Source organism: Diabrotica virgifera, chromosome 1, assembly GCF_917563875.1.
Source record: "Diabrotica virgifera virgifera chromosome 1, PGI_DIABVI_V3a".
Taxonomy (NCBI): domain Eukaryota; kingdom Metazoa; phylum Arthropoda; class Insecta; order Coleoptera; family Chrysomelidae; genus Diabrotica; species Diabrotica virgifera.
This window is the reverse complement of record NC_065443.1, coordinates 50,973,106-50,994,679: the sequence shown is the minus strand read 5'-3', so window position 1 is coordinate 50,994,679 and position 21,574 is coordinate 50,973,106. Positions and strand designations below refer to the sequence as shown.

At 33.0% G+C, this 21,574-nt stretch overlaps 1 protein-coding gene across 2 annotated transcripts in view; it reads right to left on the bottom strand.

The window, feature by feature from the left end:
* Positions 1–1,876: 1,876 nt before the first annotated feature.
* Positions 1,877–21,574, bottom strand: part of LOC114325544 (eukaryotic peptide chain release factor subunit 1) — a 48,794-nt gene continuing 29,096 nt past the window's right edge. For both annotated transcript variants that reach the window (XM_028273626.2, XM_028273625.2), the window contains one exon: positions 1,877–11,292. Coding sequence is in view for 1 of the 2 variants with exons in the window: in XM_028273625.2 (XP_028129426.1) it covers positions 11,207–11,292 (86 nt within the window). In the remaining variant the exon portion in view is untranslated. The remainder of the gene's footprint in view (positions 11,293–21,574) is intronic.

The following is a 21,574-nucleotide window of genomic DNA, read 5'->3' as shown; positions in this document are numbered from 1 at the left end:
CACCGACAGTAAAGCCGGAGATACACATGCCTGTTACTAGCACAATGGCATACCAGCACCAGCTGCTGTCCCCAAACTGGCAAGTGTGTACGTTAACTGGCATGCTAGCTAATCGCTAAGAATTTGATTTTTCTTGTTAGTAGCGTGCTGTGAGATGCAGGGCGCATGCGTGTGTGTCACTGGCATGTGTGAACACGCGCTACCGCTACGAGCATGCCAGTAGCTAGCAGAGAATTGTCAGATTTGTTATTTTGGAGATAAATAATGCCTTTATTTTCATAAACAAATGGTTACTCAGAACTTTACATCTTCAACGACGATTTTAGTGAATATATTCGTCGCATCGACACCGACTACAATATTAAGGAATGGCGCACATTGAGACACGACTCACGCAGGGCAGCAGAAACAACACATTGCACGAAATTCATGGGCTGAGTCAGCTAAACGCATATTGTCACACAATTCACACAGTAGTTGTGGTATTTTCTACGTTTACGATCATGGAAAATTTATTACTAGATTTCAGTTCCGAGTCACACACGCATACGATCTGTTTCTCGAATACTGAGCGACATATTTTTTGGGTCATTCGTGGTCTACACTGCGTTGTTTTAACGCTTAGTCTCCCACCACGTTTAGATTTTTTTTTGACAACTTACTAGTTTGTCAAACGTAGGAAATTTTTGAAAATAAGCTAAAAGAGTTGTTTTTTCAAAGATTCTTTAGAGTACATAAATCTTATTGTGTATTTATAACTAAATCGTTTGAATGACATTTGAAATATTAAACATCAGCTCATAACAACTAATAAGTGATATTTAAGAGCACACAGTAGCGATCAACAGGTAGCAACAAACGCGGTCCAAGATTGCGAAAGTTCTGCGAACTTTCAAAAGTGAGGCAACAGTGCGTCGGTAATTCGACACTGACGTGTATACTATCAAAAACAAAATTTTTTATACTCTTAGGCGCGAAATGTTGCCAAGTCAGTGACGTTCGATTTCTTGTTATAAAAAAATCGATTTTTAGTAGTTCCAATGTGACACAAAATCTAGGCACGGGATAAAAAAGTTTATTGGAAGAAAGTGTATTTTTTTTGTTCTTAATGGCGGTACAGGCTCCTTTTTGCAATATTTTATTTAGTTATAGAGTAATTTCCACATACTAACATATTTCTGAAATTGGGCTCTGTACCGCCATTCTTTATTATATTACGAATATGTGTGCCAAATATCTCGACAAAATATTCAAAATTAGAGCCGCAATCTTGGAACGCGTTTGTTGCTACCTGTTGATCGCTACTGTTTGCTCTTAACAGAACATTCTTCAATTATATCCACTTCAATACGTGGGATATAAGGGTACCAGAATTTGCTGGTAGTCAAAAGTACCGTGGGGAGACTAACGGTTAATATGAGCGCGTGCGATGCAGGCCACACGATACAAAAACGTGGCATGTGCTGCGCGGGTTGTATCTCAATGTGCGCCTTGCCTAAAGCGAAAGCTGCTATCGGTACTAATTGACGAACAAATAGAACCTATAAAATAAGGTTTTCATTTTTTTGTACAATATTGCTCTGCACTAAAAATATAAAAAGGTTCTAATGCCTGGTTGCATTAACAGATCTTAAGCTCCAGATTAGCTAAGTTCAGCTTATATTTTAATGCTGGGGCCACACTAGCGTCTAATACCGTTAATTATCGCATTATTTGCATTAGAAATATGTCAAATAATGCCATAATTAACGCATCAGACGCCAGTGTGACTCTAGCATAAGGATTTACATTTATATTATTTAAGCTTAAGGTACGTCATAATCTTAACATCTGTTAATGCAACCAGGCATAAATGTTTTATTAAATAAAAACAAAATTCCAATTCGTATTTCTGTATTTATTTACACCATAATTATCAATTCCAATAAATATGTATTAACTGAAATTTCGATTTGTTTTTGAGACTGATGTGCTGCTGATGGATTAGTTAAGTTTTGTCAAAATCTGTAAATCAGCGCAAAAGTATGAAAGTAGTATACAGGGATGAGCGCGCTAATAACCGGCAAAATAACGTATAAACATAATAATGTAAATACATTGTGGAGTAAAAGAGATGAAACTAGTAGAGGTGGAAATTATCGATATAAACGTATAAATTAACATTACATTACATAGTTTCCCACATTTAGACGTATCAGAGGAGTATGGCAACTGTCACAGACGTCTAAAGGTGGGATGTAATGTTGCTTTATACGTTTATATCGATAATTTTCATCTTTTTATTTCACCATGTATTATGTTTTCCATTTTTTGCGTTATTTTGCCGGTTATTAGCGCGCTCATCACTGTATTCCGATCGACTGGTTCGTCAATCCAGTATTCCTACACAATCAAAATTTTTTCTGTAAAACCACGCAACGAAAAGTAGCTCTACGTATACGGATGTGTCACGCGAAAATAAACGAAACATACTAGAAAACCAAATAACGATATTACAAATTTCTTTAGCAGAAATATATACAATACTATACCTCGTTTTTAAACTAGGAGTAATTCAAATTTACTGCGCCGTAATGCTTGTTCATAATTGGTCAAACTCCAGGTAAGTCTACTCTACTAAATTATAAACTATTGACATTTATGAAATTTTGACACTATTGGCATTAAAAATTTATAGGTCAATAAGTTTTTTTAGCTTAATACTTCGACAACTAATGGCCATTGGCATGGTACAGTTGATTTTGCAACTAGATATCTAGTGTAGGTAGTGTATGTGTTTAGTGAGTAAATGTCTTGTTACTTTGAAAAGTAGACTTCATTGTCTTTACAAAGAGACGCTAATTGTATCCGAACGTCTGGGGTCCCTCCGGTGAGTACCGATCCCAAAAGGATAGAAACTATTTTCATTAACCGGCTATTTTTTTGTTTTCTGCGTTATTCCTTTACTTTTTAGATTCTTAGTCTGCATTTATATAAAAACAGTTGTTCTTAGAACTCGTTAGCGACGTATTAGTAAAATAAAATATTTATTGATCACCGTATACAATGCCGACATGATCAACCAAAAAAGAAGATGAATATGGTGATTTTTCCTAGTGACATTATTTGTGTGTGAATCTGTCTTTTGAGTTTACTCCTCATAGTTTAAAAACAGGGTATAGCAAGTTAAAAGTATACATGGTCGCCCAAATTAGAACAAGCAGTTATATTTTTGGACAGAAACATCCTGCATTTTTGTTTTAACAAAAAAACCCCTTTACATGATATGTATAAACTTTTAATATGTCTTTATTTAAATTATTGTGCAAATAATGTAATAACAAAAATCGATATATGACTCTTTAGCAGAGCTGGGAAATACCCGAGTACAAGTACCCGAATTTTGTACTCTAAGGTACATTTTGGGTACTCAGTGTACCAGAGTACATTTTCAATAAAGTACTCGGTACTCGTACCCGTAGCGTATGGGTAAAACACCCGGTACCCGCGTTTATTATACGAGTACTTTTTGTAAGTCTAAACTTGTCGTTGCATGTGGGACAGCAAATTAGTAGCAAAACGCCGTTTTCAGTATCAGTCCATTTGCAAAGTCAAGCAAACGCCTATTTTCTCATGCCATAATAATTAATAGCCCTCGAAGAAATGCTCTGAAGAACTGATGAAACTTTGAAAAATTAGTTAAAGCCAATAAAATTAATCAGTGAGTGTGACTGGTGTTATACTGATTAAAGTAAAACCTGTGTTACCGGCCACCTGTACTTACGGCCGGTTTCAAAATTCCTTAAACCAATTATATGTATATCCATTTATTTATGACCTGCTATTTACGGCCACCTTTATAATACGGACACGGTCAAATAATCACATATTTTTAAAGCCCATTTGATAGAAATTGAATGTAAATGTCGGCCAAAATAATTTTGTCTATTTGTTGATGAAAATTCCCAGTACTATTTATTAATAGGACCTATTGTATCTACCTAAATAGGAGATTAAATAACCTGCATCGGGTCAGTGGTCACAAGGTTCTTAAAATCCTATAATAAAATGTCGTAAAAGAGAAACGTTTGTCACTATTTATAAGTATGATTTGAATTCACAAAAGTTGGCCGAAAAATATGGTGTTGTAAAAACTCAAATTATCAAAGGATAAAAAAAATAAAAGTGAGTTGAAAAATTCTTTAAAAAAGCTTAACATCAATCTGTTTTTTTTTCTATCAATCACGTATTTTCTATAAATAACAAACGTCTGCTATAGAAAAAGACAGCAAATACAAAATAAGTGATTGATGTGATCGTTCATGGGTATTCTTTCATTTTGCCGACTGTACCTACCTAGTTTTGTTTAGGTAGGATATTAAAGTAGTTTCCGTTTATGTATAGAATTATATTTGCTTTTATTAACAAAATAAACAAAGTTAGTTCCAATTATATTTTATGTATTTGTGAACTACAAAAACGGGAAATACCCTCCACCTTTCTATATCGGCCAACAGTTCCTTAATTTTTAGTGACCATTACTGACAGGTTTTACTGTATTAATCAATGATCAATTTTTAAAATTCTAATTTTTTTATTTAGGTTGGAATTGTACGTTATTTTGTTTTCATGACTCATAAATAACTGTTTAGAGATGCAGAGATAATTATTACCTTACCTTATTTCGGGTCCTATACTCAAATGTACTCGAAATAAGAAGTACCCGACAAATTCGGGTAATTGTACTTATTGTATTGTACTCTTAGTACTTTTTTTGAACAATGTACTCGGTACTCGTTCCTCAAATATGAAAAGTACCCGGTACTCTGTACCCGAGTACAATTTATCAGTACCCGGCCCAGCTCTGCTCTTTAGTCGTTTCCTCATTACTGATCATCGTCATTTCGTATCATACGAGCAATTATCTCTTTCTATTAGCTTCTCTTCTGTGCCGATCTTTTATGGAATTAAGAGAATGACTTGCCACTGGCTTTCTGCATTTGATCGATCCATCGAGTGTGAGCCACCTCTGCGACCTTCAACATTTGCCGAAATTATAAATCTCAATATTATCATTACTTTTTATGATTATTATTGGGAATAAGCCAGAATTTTACTTTAAAATGAACTTATTTTAAAACAGTTAATTGCATTAAGATGTCGCAAGAAAATAGCGTCAGAACAATATTATCATTACTTCTTGTTGCAATATATCCAAAAACTTTTAAGACGTCTGATAGACAAATAGAGCAGTCGAGTCTAAATGTTAAGTTATTGGAGAAGAGTGATTTGTTCTAAGCGCTGTCTACACGATCCGAAGTATTCTCCTTCAGCAGAACATCTTGAAGGCGTTAATTCTTCAACAAAAACGGATAAAAAATGTAAAATATTACTTACCTCCCAACGACGTTAGTTCCCAGATGAAACAGATTGAAAGGGCGCAACGTAAGGTTTGTTACTTCAAAACCCTAGCAGATACCGAAAATTAACCATTTAAATAGAAGGATATAATTGCATATTAAAACATAGTCTTCAATTCCAAACAACTTTTCTTTTATTAAATATAAAGGTACTTTACTCTTGAGCAAAATTCATATTTTTGACATACCTCGTATAAGATTGATAAAATTTGATATCAGATGATTGTATCTTAGGTTTTAAGTCATGCAGTAGAGCTTTTTATGAAGAATAACTTTTTTTTCATAACATCAATAGTAAAAAAGTTTCCCACATAATTTCAACTTACAATCCGACAAGCGAGACCTGGCGGCTGACCTTGTATTGTGTATTTTCGCTAAAAGTCACCCGTCAGCTATCGTCGGTCGAATTGTACTTCTACGGCACTACAGCCCAAATTGAGCCTTGGCCTCCACCCTTGCTTGTCTGTGGCTGCTCTTCTCCATACACGGACTCCTAATAGGGCTTGTGCGTCGCTGTTTACTGTGTCTTCCCAGCGCTTTCCAGCCGGTCTCTTTCCCTGCATTCTAGCATTCAGTGCTCTTTTTGGTAGCCTATCCTCTCCCATTCTTATCACATGTCCGGCCTATTGCAATCTTTGTATTCTAATGAAGTCTGACAGGGTTGCTTCCTTATAAAGTTGATCAAGTTCGTTGTTGTATCGACTTCTGAAGATTCCGTTTTCCCTCACAGGTCCTAGTATTCTCCTCAGTACTTTCCTTTCGAATGTGTCGAGTTTGTTTTTGGATGTTTCTTTCAGGACCCAGGCTTCACTGCCATAGCATGTTATTGGTCGAATTAAAGTTTTATAGATTTTCATCTTTGTATTTCGGTGGACACTCTTAGACCGAAATATATGGGAGAGGGCAAAATAAGCTCTGTTTGACTGCGTTATTCTCTTCCGTATTTCTCCATCTTTTGATCCGTCGGCATATATTTCTACTCCCAGGTATGTAAACTTTCCAACCGTTTCAATGCCATCTTCATGTATAATGTTTTGTGGGACTATATTTCGTCTCGTCTGAGTCATTATTTTTGTTTTTCTGTGTTGATTTCCAGACCTAGCATTTTTGTTTGTGTTTTTAGCTCTGCGTATGTTTCCTGTGCTCCTGTTGATGTTCTACTCATAATATTAATATTATCGGCATAAGCGGCCAGTTGAACCGTTCGGTTGGTCAGGTTTCCTCATCCAGTTTGCATTTGCCTAACCGCATACTCCAGTGTCAGGTTAAACAATGTTGGGGCCAGCCCATCTCCCTGCTTTAGTCCTTGCCATTGTATGTAGGCACAAAATTTGCAGATGTTTTTTTTTCAATTAGAAAGATGTAATTGCTAATTATAATATAGTTTTTAATTCCAAACAACTTTCCATAATAACAATTTTCGATATTGTGAAATATAGAGGTACTTTACTCTTAAGTGACATTCATATTTTTTGACATACCTCGTATAAGATTGATAAAATTTGATATAAAGAACTTTTTATAAAGAATAACTTTTTTTCGTAAAATTATTAATAAAAAAGTTTCCCACATGATTTCAACTTACGTAGACAAAAAATTTGCAATTTTTTTTTAATTAGAAACACATAAAACTTTTCATACGGTTTGTTCCAACACAACGAAAAACCGTCATGTGACGATCACGAAACTGCGCAGTAAACAAAATAACCCATGGAACGTATTATTTTATAGTAACGTTACATAACGGTTTTTCGTTGTGTTGGAACAAACCTTATATAACAATATTCGATATTGTGAAATATAGCGGTACTTTACCCTTGAGCGACGTTCATATTTTTTAAAATACCTCATACAAGATTGATAAAATTTTATATCTAAGGGTTCACTCTTAGGTTTTAGACAATGCAGAGCTTTTTATGAAGAAAACTTTTTTTCGTAAAATTAATAGAAAAAGTTTCCCGAATGGTTTCAACTTATGCAAACACTGCTGTATACCCACATCAAACGTCAAGAAGAAAAGTGTAGTAAATCAAATTTTTTCTACCTTCACTTTTCTACTTACAGGAATGGATTGTATATCGAATGCACTATCCCCTGAGAAAACTGTAATGATTTAAGTTCAATCGTTGTTGCCTAGATGGCACAAGAATCACTATTCCTCGGACAGGTTCATCAGCATTTTCCGATGAAAACAGTAATAAAATGCAGTTATCGTGTTATGCATTGCGGCACTCCGCTGTATTTCCGTTCAAAAGTGTATTTTCTTTGAAAAATGGCTTTGGCAGAGCCAATTAGTTCGAAAGTGTAATAATTGTAGTTATTACCGTTTTATTTTAGAATTGTTGTAAACTTTAGTTTCGTGTTCTCCCGCTAAAAGTGTAACATTTCGAGTTGATACTTTTATTATCGGAATATTTGCCAATATTTCCACTTTACATCCGCCGAAAACTGTAATATTTGTAGTTATTGCTGTTTAGTTTGGAAGAGTTAGACTTTTGTTTCATATTTTCTGAGTAAGATATTTCGTGTCGTTACTCTATTTTTTGAAGAAAACTGTAACATATCAAAAATGTTTAACCTTCGTAAGGCGGTGCGGGGTGCAGGTGCATCCCAGACCTCGTTTTTCTCACGTATCTTTTTTGATTTTTGTCCATTTTTTTATTCGCATTAAATTCACTTCTAAACGCATTCCACCCATCACAGCATTTAAAACTCTTTGCGTTTATGTGCTTTTTTGGAAAAATGACTGTAGGGTGCAAATGATGAAAATGTCATAATATCCTGAATTGGACGTTTCTGATCTTCCACCTGGAGCTAATAGAGCTACGGGACAAGGTCAGTGTTACTTATGTCAGAGAAAAAAGACCGAAAGTCCCGGCATAACTGCATTGCGTACAAAAACTTTGTGTTGCTCACCCATGTGTGAAAAATTTCATGTGTTTGTCTTGCAACGATAATAATTTTTTTTTTAACAAGAAATGAGTACTTTTTTGTAAAATTATGTTTCATAGTATAATAAACAAGTTCTAATTATCTTTCAAATCAATTTTCCCGACGTTCACATAAAAAAAATGGATATACGGATGGGGTGCAAATGCACCCCGCACCGTCGTTTACGTAAGAATCTAAGCACCGCCTTACGAGGGTTAAACAAATGACTCATCTCAAAAACTGTTGTTATTGAGATAACCGTTGTTGTTTCACAAAAAGACTTGTTAAGGCAAATTAAGGAATAATCATTTTAATCTCTATTTGACGCTATTTGAATATACAGTGACCACGTAAAGGTTGGAATAAATTTATATTCTCGAGAATGGGCGAATTTGGAAAAAATCCCGAAACAGGTCAATTTTTATTTTGAAATCAGAATTTTTGGCATATATATCACACTAGTGACGTCATCCATTTGGGCGTAATGACGTAATCAATGATTTTTTTAAAATGAGAATAGGGGTCGCGTGACAGCTCATTTGAAAGGTTATTTAATTCTCTATTCAATAATATATACATTAACATAATTATTTACACAGTGTGTCCAAAAAAAAATTTTTTTGAATTAAATTAAGTAAGACAAAAAGAAGAATGTATGTAATTTATTTAATTCAAAATACATTTTGCTGCTACTTTGAATTAAATAAATTACATACATTCTTCTTTTTGTCTTAATTGATTTAATTTAAAAAAATGATTCTTGGACACCCTGTGTAAATAATTATGATAATGTTTAGTCTACTAAATAGAGAATTGAATTACCTTTCAAATGAGCTGTCATACGACCCCTACTCTCATTTAAAAAAATCATTGATTACGTCATCACGCCCAGATGGATGACGTCACGAGTGTGATATATATGCCAAAAAAATCCTAATTTCACAATAAAAATCGACCTTTTTCGGGATTTTTTTCCAAATTTGCCCATTCTCGAGAAAATGAATTTATTCCAACCTTTACGTGCTCACTGTATATATAAATGCACTTCTGGTTCTTCTATTAGCATTTTAAAATTGACAAAAATTGTTTTTATTCTCTTGAAAAAATTTGCTGTTTTGATTTATTACACTTTTCCTAGGAACATGCGATGTTCCCACTATTCCCAATAATTCTTTTTTAATGAAAGAGTAAGTTTATTTCTGCTGTTAATAGTCCTATAAGGTAGGAATTTTTGTGTTGTATGTTTGTTACTCTGAACCTGTCAAAATGCGTCCGAGTTGAGCGGACGGACTTTACCTGAAACTACTTCAGCTTACATCCATACAGGCAGCTTAAGTATTTCATGCACAATAGGGCTTTTCCTCGATTGTCATTTGTTTCGAACTTCAGTCATATGTTGTATAATCTGTGTATAATATTAATATATACGTATTATTTATACGACATATGACAGAACCTCAAAACAAATGACTGTGAATGAAAAGCCCTATTACCCAAACCTCTTACTTGTAACTACTTATTCTTGCCAAAGAAATTCGCAAAATCGTTATTTCTTACCTACTGGGCTTCATGCCGTCAAAAGGATAGTAATATAATATTAATTTATTATATTAAAAAATTAAATATTATTATTATATTAAAAAATTAAATTATTAATTGATACTAAAGTGTGAATAAGTCATTATTTATTAATTTAAAAACAAAAAAATGCCAATGGTTACAAACTAAAATAGAATGAAGAATTTCCAAACCTGATTTATTACCTCGTTAACAAAAAAAAGTAAATAGGTACAAAAAATATTCTGTTCTAAATATATAAAAACCAATGAAAAAAACAAGCCACTGTAGAAATACTGGTCTTTTTCACTATTAATTATAAACACTTGCAATATACATACATAATTTTAACAATTAAATAATAAATATCGGTAAACATTTTTTGAGACAATATAATTTATACAAAACACATGATCACTCCGATATTATTGTAATATTATTTCCAAATCTACATTTTTATTTTATATAATTTATACAAACTACTAAACCGATCTGTGTGTGATCCGACACACTGACAAGTACATAGCTCGTTTTTTCTTCTTTAAATCCCTACTGCTCCGAGTAAGCTATGACTCTCAGTCTTGGGAACCGTTGGTAATGGCGCTCCTGGTCACACACGTGGACAAAAATGGATGTGTAACTTAGGACAGTATCACGGGCGCCCATATAAAAATTTTTAGGGGGAGGGCAGACGTGAAGATGTTGCACATTACCTTAGGTATGTATACTTTGGATAACGACATATAGTTTAAAGCACCCGAAAAGCCAGGGGGCCACGCCCCCTACCCTGCCCATGGGTATGAGCGCCCATGGACAGTATGTATACGAATCAAGTATGAATGTAGGCTTTCGCAGCCGTTTTGTAATGGTACATTGTTTTCTGAGCGTATAGGTCGTGGTCTGGAATTATCTATTGTCATCTTCAACTGTAGTAGACATTATCAAATTTGGAATTTCGTGTGAATTTGTTTGTTGCCGTACCAAACAATCCGGAAATTTCTATACTTTCAGTTGGTGTAAAGGGTTATCCTAACTATCTTTATCTTTGTGCTTTGTACATTTTACTAACATAGATTAATCAATAAATAAAATTAATCAATAATACTTATTAATTTAATGATATAGTTAAAACTTTTCATGGAATAAACTTTCAAGTTTGTGAAAGCATAAATTTGGAAATAATATTACAAAAAAGCACATCATATTATACTCCTTTAGGATAAATTAGTATATTGCCATCATTTACTTTTTACACGTGTTTATTACATAACGGGCCCACATTGTTTTAAATGAAAATTTCTACAAATTTGTCTCTACATTTAATAATCATCTAGATCAAATTCTTCGCCGTTATCCATATCGTCTAGTTGTAAACTTTGGAAGTCTACTTTGTACCGGAGCAAACCTAAAAAAAAATTTCATTAAAAACCAAATAAAAGCCAATCTTGCCATTTATCTGTGTACTCTAAGGGTCAGTTGTTGAATCAATAGTTAACTCATGGATTAAGTAAACCATGATTAACTTTAATTCAAGGATTATTTCTTAAGTAGCTGTTCAATGCTGGTTAACTTTTGGACTTATTAAATCCGACTACTGAAGCGGTGACAATGTTGCCAGTTATTAATTAATGGCTTGGGATCAATTTTATCATGAAAATTGTAGATAAAACTTATTGTCTACATAAAAATGTGTTCTGTGGTATAAACGTTGGTGTTCATAGTATGATTTTTGACGTAGTATTTACATCTTCTTTTAGGATTCATGTGCATTTGTTGTGTTAATTGTATCAGTGATTATTATTGTGTTTTCAATTTAAAAAAATGAAAGATACTAATAAAAGAAGGTGCTAACTGTACGTCAAGAAAAACAAACATATGTTTATGTAGATTTTTTAGCTTATCAATAAAACTTTTATATCAAATGAATGTTTTTTTCTTTTTCTTTTGAATTCCTTTCCAAAAAGATTCATAAAAAGTTTTTCCAATTTATTTTTATCTGTTTTTTTTCACTAACGAAAAACAAGTGAAACATAATATGGCAATACTTAGGTATTTGTTATAAATTACCGGGCATAAATTTGTAGAAAACATAAGTAAATACTGAAAAATCTAATTTATTTTTGTGCTGCCTACGTGCATCACTGATTTATAATAATATGAGAAGTACATTTTTTTAAGTCAAAAATGAAATTATATTAACGACAGCTAAGAAAGCTTCGTCGTATATGATATCTCTATCATCAAAATCAAAGACACCATTATTAGAAATAGCCATAATTATTAATATAGACACGAAACTATAATAGATTATTACTCCAAATCTTATCTACGAGTGAAAATTTGTAGAAAGAACAATACAATATACAGTATGGTGCAAATGAAAGGAATAAATTCGTTATTTCGTAAACCAGCGACTTTAAGGAAAAATCCCGAAATAGGTCGATTTTTATTTTTAAATTATGATATTTTGGCATATATGTCATACTAGTGACGTCATCCATCTGGGCGTGATGACGTGATCGATTATTTTTTTAAATGGGAATGGGGGTCGTGTGCTAGCTGATTTGAAAGGTCATTCAATTCTCTATTTAGTAATATAAACATTTACATAATTATTTGTAGAAGGTGACCAAAAAAAAATTAATTAAATTATTTGAGAAAAAAAAAAGAAGAATGTGTGTAATTTATTTAATGCAAAATAAATTTTACTGTCGTTCAAAAACAGAAAAAAATGTTTATTTCACAAATAAACATTGCTTTTCGATTAAATTCAATGTTCAAGCCAGCTCCCGCCAGCCACCTGCTTCTTGAAAGTTTGAACATTTAATTTAAGCGAAAAGCAATATTTATTTATAAAATAAACAATTTTTTCTGTTTTGGGCAACAGTAAACTTTATTTTGCTTTAAATAAATTACATATATACCTCTTTTTTTGTCAAATAGTTTAATTAAAAAATTTTTTTGGACACCTTGCACAAATAATTATGTAAATGTTTATATTACTAAATAGAGAATTGAATGGCCTTTAAAATGAGCTAGCAAATGGCCCCTCTTCCCATTAAAAAAAAATCATCGATTACGTCATCATGCCCAGATGGATGACGTTACTAGTATGACATACAGCGTGTCTACTTAAGTTGGAAACATATGGGAAACTTTTCTATTATTAATTTTACGAAAAAAAGTTATTCTTTATAAAAAGTTCTGCATGCCCCAAAACCTAAGATTCAATCATCAGATATCAAATTTTCTCAATATTATACGAGGTATGTATAAAAATATGAATTTCGGTCAATTTCCTTTATTTCTCTCAATATCGAAAATTCTTATGATAAAGAGTTGTTTGGAATTAAAAACTAAGGTCAAATATGCAATTACATGCTTCTAATTGAAAAAAAAAAAAAAAAAAATTTCTCAAATTTATGGATACCCAACATCGTTTTTAATTATTACAAATATGATAACTCGTTTATTATTCATTTTACGAAAAAAAGTTATTCTTCATAAAAAGCTTTGCATGGTCTAAAATCTAAGACACAACCATGATATATCAACTTTTATTAATTTTATACGAGGTGTGTCAAAAAATATGAAATTCCCTCAAGATTATAGTACCTTTATATTTCACAATATTTCAATTAGAAGGATGTAATTGCATAATGAAACATGGTTTTTAATTCTAAACAACTTTTTTAATAACCGTTTTCAATATTGTGAAAAATAAAGGTACTTTACTCCTGAGTGAAATTCATATTTTTTTACATACCTCGTATAAAATTAATAAAACGTGATATCTGACGACTGCATCTTCGGTCTGAGGACATACAAAGCATTTTATAAAGAATACCTTTTTTCGTAAAAGTGATAATAAAAGAGTTATCGTATGTGTAATAAATAAAAACGAAGTTAGTATCAATAAATTTGAGAAAAATTTGTAAAATATTTTTTTTCCAATCAGAAGCATGTAATTTCATATTTGATCTTAGTTTTTATTTCCAAACAACTTTTCATACTAAGAATTTTCGATATTGAGAGAAATAAAGGTACTTTACTCTTGAACGAAGTTCATATTTTTTGACATACCTCGTATAATATTGACAAAATTTGATATGTGATGATTGAATCTTAGGTTTTAGAGCATGCAGAACTTTTTATAAAGAATAACTTTTTTTCGTAAAATGAACAACAAAAAAGTTTCCCATATGTTTCCAACTTAAGTAGACACGCTTGTATATGACAAAATATCATAATTTAAAAATAAAAATCGACCTGTTTCGGGATTTTTTCTTAAAGTCGCCGGTTTACGAAATATCGAATTTATTCCTTTCATTTGCACCATACTGTATAGTGCAATAACTATGGTTGTTTTAAGCTTGAATCGTCTTGAAAATATTTAACTTAAAACCAGAAAGTAGGGTTACAAATCTATAGTTAACACCGTTAATCCTTTGTTTTTGAGCCATTAAGATAATCTCTTGTTAACAGATGGTTAAGTGTTAAACTTGCATTGAACTACGCAATATTAAGTTTGATTGAAGATTATTTTTAATATGAAATCTCCAATTGAACAATCGGCCTTTAATGATACAAGAAACAGATATATGCACAGAAGCTGCCTACGTTCAAAAATAGATATGCCACATTAAGAGGAAGATATCCTAGTACTTCATTACTAGACTGTAGTATCTGTCATCACAGAGTATTAAATACAAAGAAATGAAAGAAGTGGTACGTAATTATAATGTTGTTTGAAACCTATTGAGTGCTTATTAGCAGCATCTTGTGTCGAAATTATAACATAAATAGTAAAAAACTTTGTTATGACCAACAATCTGAGTAGCAAAAATTAAATAAAGATTTTAAATTTTTCTATTTCTTTTGCATGTAAGACATAAATGTAAGAGGATAAACAAATAATAAAGGGTGATTCATTTAGAGGTACTTTTTTAAAAAAGAAAAAACAATAAAAAAAATGAATTTTATTTGAAAATCATTATTGTCGTAAAAAAGAACCACTCTTTACAATTATGTACTTCTTAAAAATAATTTCTTTCAAATATTGACCATGACTTCAGTTAAAATGGTCCATTCTGAAGGTCTAATTCTCGATGACGCGTTCAAGCTTTTCGATGGTAGATAGATAGATAGATAGATAGACATTTATTGTTTTTAAAAACTACAGTTTTATAACAATGAGTTTAGTAAGTACAGAATATAACTAACAACTAGTCTAGAACATAAATAACTATTAACAAATTTAAACAAAAGTTAAGCGCTATCACTAACTGAAATGGAGAACTTGGTTTTTTTAATAAACACCAATGAAGGAGAAACTGAAGTACAGAATATAACTAACAACTAGTCTAGAACATAAGTAACTATTAACAAATTTAAACAAAAGTTAATCGCTATTACTAACTGAAATGGAGACTTGTTTTCTTAAATAAACACCAATGAAGGAGAAACTGAAGCTTATTCATTTAAAACAAAAGATCTACATAGTTACATTATTAAGACAACCAATAAGGTCGGTGCAATTATTAAGGGGGGCCATATTAACCGGTTTCATTGAACTGTAAATGGGACATTCAAACAGTAAATGTTCAAGAGTTTCCAACTTGTTTGTGTTACAAATAGTACAAATTTCAGATGGTCGTATATGATATGTTATACCATTATAGGTAAATTTTAACACATGGCGATTAGATGTTCGAAGTTGCGCCATGGCACGAATGTATTTTATGGGAATTTGAAATTCCCAGATATTTCTGTACTGAGGTATCTACGGATAAATGTTTGTAAATAGTTGAGAATGTTGACATGGAGACTGCTTGAATGTCTTCTTGATGAAGCATATCCATATACTTTTTTAACATGCTTTTCTTGTTTTTTAATAGCCAATCAGAGATGTTTTCATCCCAAGAAAATTCATAATCTAATATTTGAAAATATTGCTTAAACTGTGAAACCCAGTTGTATCTGTTCGTATTTATTGAATTATTTGCTGAAGAAATTTGAAGCTGACGCAGAAAACAAATAAGAGGAAGTCTTAAATCATGCATTTGCGATAGCTTGATAAGCCAATTTAAAGTTAGCTTGAAAATAGTAAAAGAAATTTTTACTCTTCCTGTCTCCAACCTAACAGCATAATCAGGTGTATTGATACTGAGATGTAAAAGTTTTTTAAAGAAAGTTATTTGTATTCTTTCTAACTGGTCAGCATATCTCATTCCCCAAACGGGCACACAGTTCATAACAAGGCTTTGAACTAGCGAATCGAAAAGTTGCACACGAGATGTCCAAGAATTCATTTTGGTTTTAGCCATTAAACCTATCACGTTACCAATTGCGTGTTTTGCTCTTTCCACTGTTGTATCGGCCATTGCTTTAAAAAGTGATGTTGTGGTTAGGGTGACTCCAAGATATACAAATTTGTTAACAACTTCTATTTTTTCATTCTTATATAGGAACTTAACGCCTTTATTGCCAATTTGACCGCTTCGGGCAAATGGAAGAATTTTGGTTTTGCCAACATTTACAGTTAGCTGGTTTTTGTCACTGTATTTTTCTAGATAACTTAAATTTTTACCGAGTTCAACTTCCGAGTCACAAAGAATGACCAAATCATCAGCATACAATAGCATTATTATTTGATTTTGGCTATCAATGGAGATACCTTGTGATCCTTGACTAATAAAAAACTGTTCTATATCCGCAATAAATAAACTAAATAATAGTGGACTCAAAGGTTCACCCTGTAAGACTCCTGTTGAAATATCAAATGGTCTTGTGTAGCCGTTTGGAGTTTTGATGTACATCCTAGCATTATCATAAATGTTTTTCAAAATGGCTATTATTTTAGAACTCACCCCAAGGCCAAATAGCTTTTGCCACAGCAAATGATGGATAATGGAGTCAAAAGCCCGCTTATAATCTACAAAGGCAGCGTACACTTTGCGTTTTTTCAGTCGTAGTTGCAGTTGTACAGCAGAAGTGAGGGTGAATACATTATCAATGCAACCCCTTGATCCCCTGAAACCCGACTGACATTCGGGAAGAACATTATTTACTTCAACCCAATCTCTGAGTCTGTTTAACAAAATATTAGTAAATATTTTTTCAACACAATTAAGTAAGGCAATACCTCTATAGTTTGCTGGATCATCTCTGTTGCCCTTTTTAAATATCATAGTAAAAATGACTTCACTCCAGTTATGCGGCGTAATGGTTGTTTCCAGTATTCTATTAAACATACCCGTTAAATACAGTATCCAATTATTTGGAAGATTTTTAAAGAATTCATAAGAAATATGGTCAGTTCCAGGTGCTTTACGATTGGGACAGTTATTTAGGACTCTATATATTTCGTCACTGGTTATAATAGCGTCAAAAATGGGATGTCTTGCATCAAAAAAACGGGCATTATGATATAGTTTTGGGGGATATATATTCGAATAAAATTGCTCCCATACGTCTACATCGATAAAAGAGGTATTGTGATTTTTCCGAAATTTCCTAATCACTGACCAGAATGTTTTGGAGTCCCTGCTGTTTGCAAGTTGAGAATACAGGTTATGAAAATATATATGTTTTTTCTTTTTAATTATTTGTCTATAGGCTTAGGCTATAGGCTAGAAGTTTTTGATTTAGCTGTTTTGAGGCTTTGTTTCATGTTGTTTTTAGCTGAGGTACATTCATGATCAAACCATGGAGGACTTTGCCTGATACACGACGGGAAAGATTTTTCTTTACAAAGTTGTAATTGCGAAGCAGTTTCTTTAATTGCTGACATTAGATTATTGTATAGTTCCTGTGCATCAATATTTATAGAAAGAGACGTTTTATTCGAATGTTGCATAGAAATTTTATAGAAACAGGCAAGGTCAGTATTCCATTGATATATAGTTTTTTTTTTGTATAGGAAGTGCTTTTTTGAAACGACTTTCTCGAAAAAAGTCGGAAACGCAAGTTACCAGTATACCAAAGTGGTCAGAAGGGCTGTTATGGTTCATTACACATAAATCTTGGATAATAGGTATTGCACTGTTCTGGATAAATGCTAAGTCAATTACACTATTTCCAGCTTTGCTAATGTGAGTAAATTGTGCCGGTGTATCAGACTCAGTCCTCCCATTAAGTAGACAGAAAGAGTTGGTGTTCATGAAGTCAATAATATGGCGCCCCTTAGTATTTAAAACCATGTCATTGCTTAGACGATACTCCGATAGATTTGTGCCCTCCAGCATCTCTGGCGGAACTTCTCCAATATCTGATATTCTACTGTTAAAGTCACCGCCAATTAGAAGCGGAACATCGAAATGGTTTTCTAGAATTTCCGACAGAGATACTTGAAAAAGTTCTAGAATATACACAATATCTAAGGACGGTTTAAAATATACTGTGCAAATAATAATAGACTCTTCCGAAGGAGAAACCAGTCTGCAAAATAGCCACCACGGTGTTTTTTCTAAAATTACACAGTTGTATACATTTTTATAAAATATGTAGATACCACCGCTTGCTCTGCCCACGGATTTCTCTTTCGAAGCAGGACTACTTATAACATTATAGGATGACAAAACAATTGATAAATTATTACACTCATTAAGTAGCCATGTTTCAGTAAGACATAAAACCGAAAAATCATCGTAATCTCTAACAAATTCATCCAGATTGGCAAATCCTTGACAGTTCCAAAATACTATTTTGAATGATTGCTATTCAGGTACAGATGAGTTTGCCCCACATAAAGCAGGCTTTGAAGTCTTGAGTCCCTTTTCACGTCTAGGTGATTCCTGTTCCTCTCTATCACGTTTGGTTGTTCCTCTTGTAGTAATTCTAGGTATTTTGTTTATGTATCTAATCGTTAAATTTTTCTCCCCATTATCTATACGACTTTGTAGCTCTGTTCGTAATTCAGCTAGATATTTTGACTGGCAAGGTGTCAGATCTTGTTTTATGTATATGTTTGAGTTTGAGTTTTGATTCAGTTTAGATTTATTTTTAAGAACAAAAAGGGCATCTTCACTGGACATCATAGTAACTTTCAGCGGCCTTGGTTTCATATCTTGGCGAGGAAAGCCAAGCCGGCGATGCGAAGCTATTTGTAAGTTAGGAGCTACCTGATTTAATATTTGTTGTGCATTAACTTCATCGGATTCTGTATTTTCTGGAACACCCATGAGCAAAACATTTTTTTCCCTTTGTTTTCTATCAGCCAGCTCTATAAGGATATTTTCGGGAGGAGAGGATTCTATTTTCTGGATTTTAATTTTTAGCTGTTCGTTTTCTCTTCTTAGAACCGCTATTTCCGAGATGCAAGCGTCAATTTTTGTCGACTGAGAATTTACTAAATTATGTAAGTCAGACATTCGAGTGTTACATGTTGCGATAGCGTTACTTAAATTAGCAAGCTGAGCCATAATTGCGTTGAAGTGCATTGTGCTAGCATCTGCTTCTGTGGTACAATTTTGACACTTCCATGTCAACAAGGTTGCAGGTGAAAAATTTAAGGGTTGAGGTTGAGCACAAACACCGTGCCATGTTGTTTTGCATCCAGAACATTCCAGTTTGCTACCATCTGTCGGTGTTATAATTTTATGGCATGCCTGACAATTTAAATCAATTATAGTAATATTAACCGTACTATTAAAGGTACCACTAATTACTTAAGTTTTTGTCTAAGGCAATACTCAAGTTTCAATTAAGTAGATCGCTGAAATGTAGATTGTATTTCTTGTTTAAAAATTGGGTTTTTCTCCTTACAGGTGTGTTTATAGTAAAAACTATTCAACTGTTCTAAGGCAATATTCTGGTTTCGATTGAGTAGAACGTTGAAATGTAAATTGTATTTCTTTTTTAAAAATTAAGTTTTTCTACTTACAGTTGTGTTTACAATAAAAACTGTTTAACTTTTAACTTATATTGGTTAAATTCACAAGCCACTATTAAACGATGTTACCTCTACGGCTGCTAGAACTAAACTCTCAAGCTTTTCGATGGTATTGACCAGTGACTCGAGTAATACTGGCGGCCTCCAATGCCTCAATCGTAGCTGGTTTATTCATGTAGACTTTGGACTTGAGGTAGCCCCAGAGGAAAACGACTAGACGTGTGATATCACAGGATATAGGCGGCCAAAGCACTGGTCCGATTGCTCACCGAACCGTTTTCTCAGTAAAGCCATGCTTTCACGGGATGTATGGCAGTTGGCGCCATATTTTTGGAACCAAATGTCACTTAAACTACGAACTTCAATTTCTAGTACCAAACAGTCTTTTATCTTGGCGCAATAATGGTCTCCACTCACAGTAACATTCTGGCCGGTCCAAGACATGGACCGACGATGACACCGGCCCATAAACCACACCAAACAGTGGTTTTTTCTGAATGTATTGGCAACTCTTGAACCTCTTTGGGTTGCTCATCAACCCAAATAGGGCATTTTGTTTATTCACGCCAAAAACGGGCCTCACCGGAAAACATTTTTTTTTGCTCTAAGCCCACGAAACACATTCCTCATTGAACGCCTATTTTCATAATACAGCTAAATAATTTCTAGACGTTGTGCCGAGTTAAGTCTTTCTAGGATGAAATGTCAAACAATACTAAATAAGAAAGCAACTTTAGGTGATACCATTCATGCACGATCTCCCAACAAATCCTCACCAAAAAAAGTACCTCTAAATGAATCACCCATTATTATATTATAGTATATGAAACATATTGTATTTACACCAGGGAAATAAGGCAAAAATATGCCATGTTCGGGACACTTGAGCAGCCAGGTTGCAAATGGGCTTTTTGGATACTATATACCTAATACATTATAAATACAAAAATGCCCGTCACAGTTTGGACGAAAAATTTAGTTATTAACAAATAAGGGTCAAAAATGAGAGTTTTTTCGTTTAAATCGCTACAGGTAAAAATAGGGTAATTAAATGTCTTATTTATAATATTTTTCTTTTAGTAGATGAGCCAAGGTTTAAAATAGCGTTTTTTGAATTTTGGTCCGATTATTTGTTGCTTCGGATATTGCAAAATAAAACTAAAATTTCGAAAATAAAAAATTTGCTATAACTTTTACGAAAATGAATTTAGGACTTTCATATTGCCTGAAAAGTTGAGTAAAACAGTCCATACAATGCACAGAAAAATTTAAGACGATGCGTCAATTAGTTTAAATTTTATTCAATTTGTTTATCCCAAAGGGCTTTTTTTTCGCATTGTTATTGTTCAGAAAATAATAATGACACAGCAATTCTGTGAAAACAACATGAAAGAAGAATAGTCATATTTTCAAAGCATTTAAAAAAATCATTAAAAAGTCATTTTATCACTCAGAAAACATTTTACTAAAATAGTCATTTTTGGCTTATAAACAATTTGAATACTTTTACTTACTTTTACTTAGTCCTAAGCCTTTCTACCTTTAGGTGTAAGGCTGGTGGAGTTGAGTTTGGCATTGTAGTCTCCATGCTTTCCGATCTTGCGTTAGGTTTCTTGCACTTTCCAATGTCAATCCCTTCTTCTCGACTTCTTTCCTGATTTCATCTACCCACATAACTCTTGGTCTTCCTCTTTTGTTTTTCCCCTGCACTCTCGTTTCGAACACTCGTTTTGTAAGCCTCTCGTTCGACATTCTACACACGTGCCCGAACCATCTAAGTTGTCCCTCCACTATT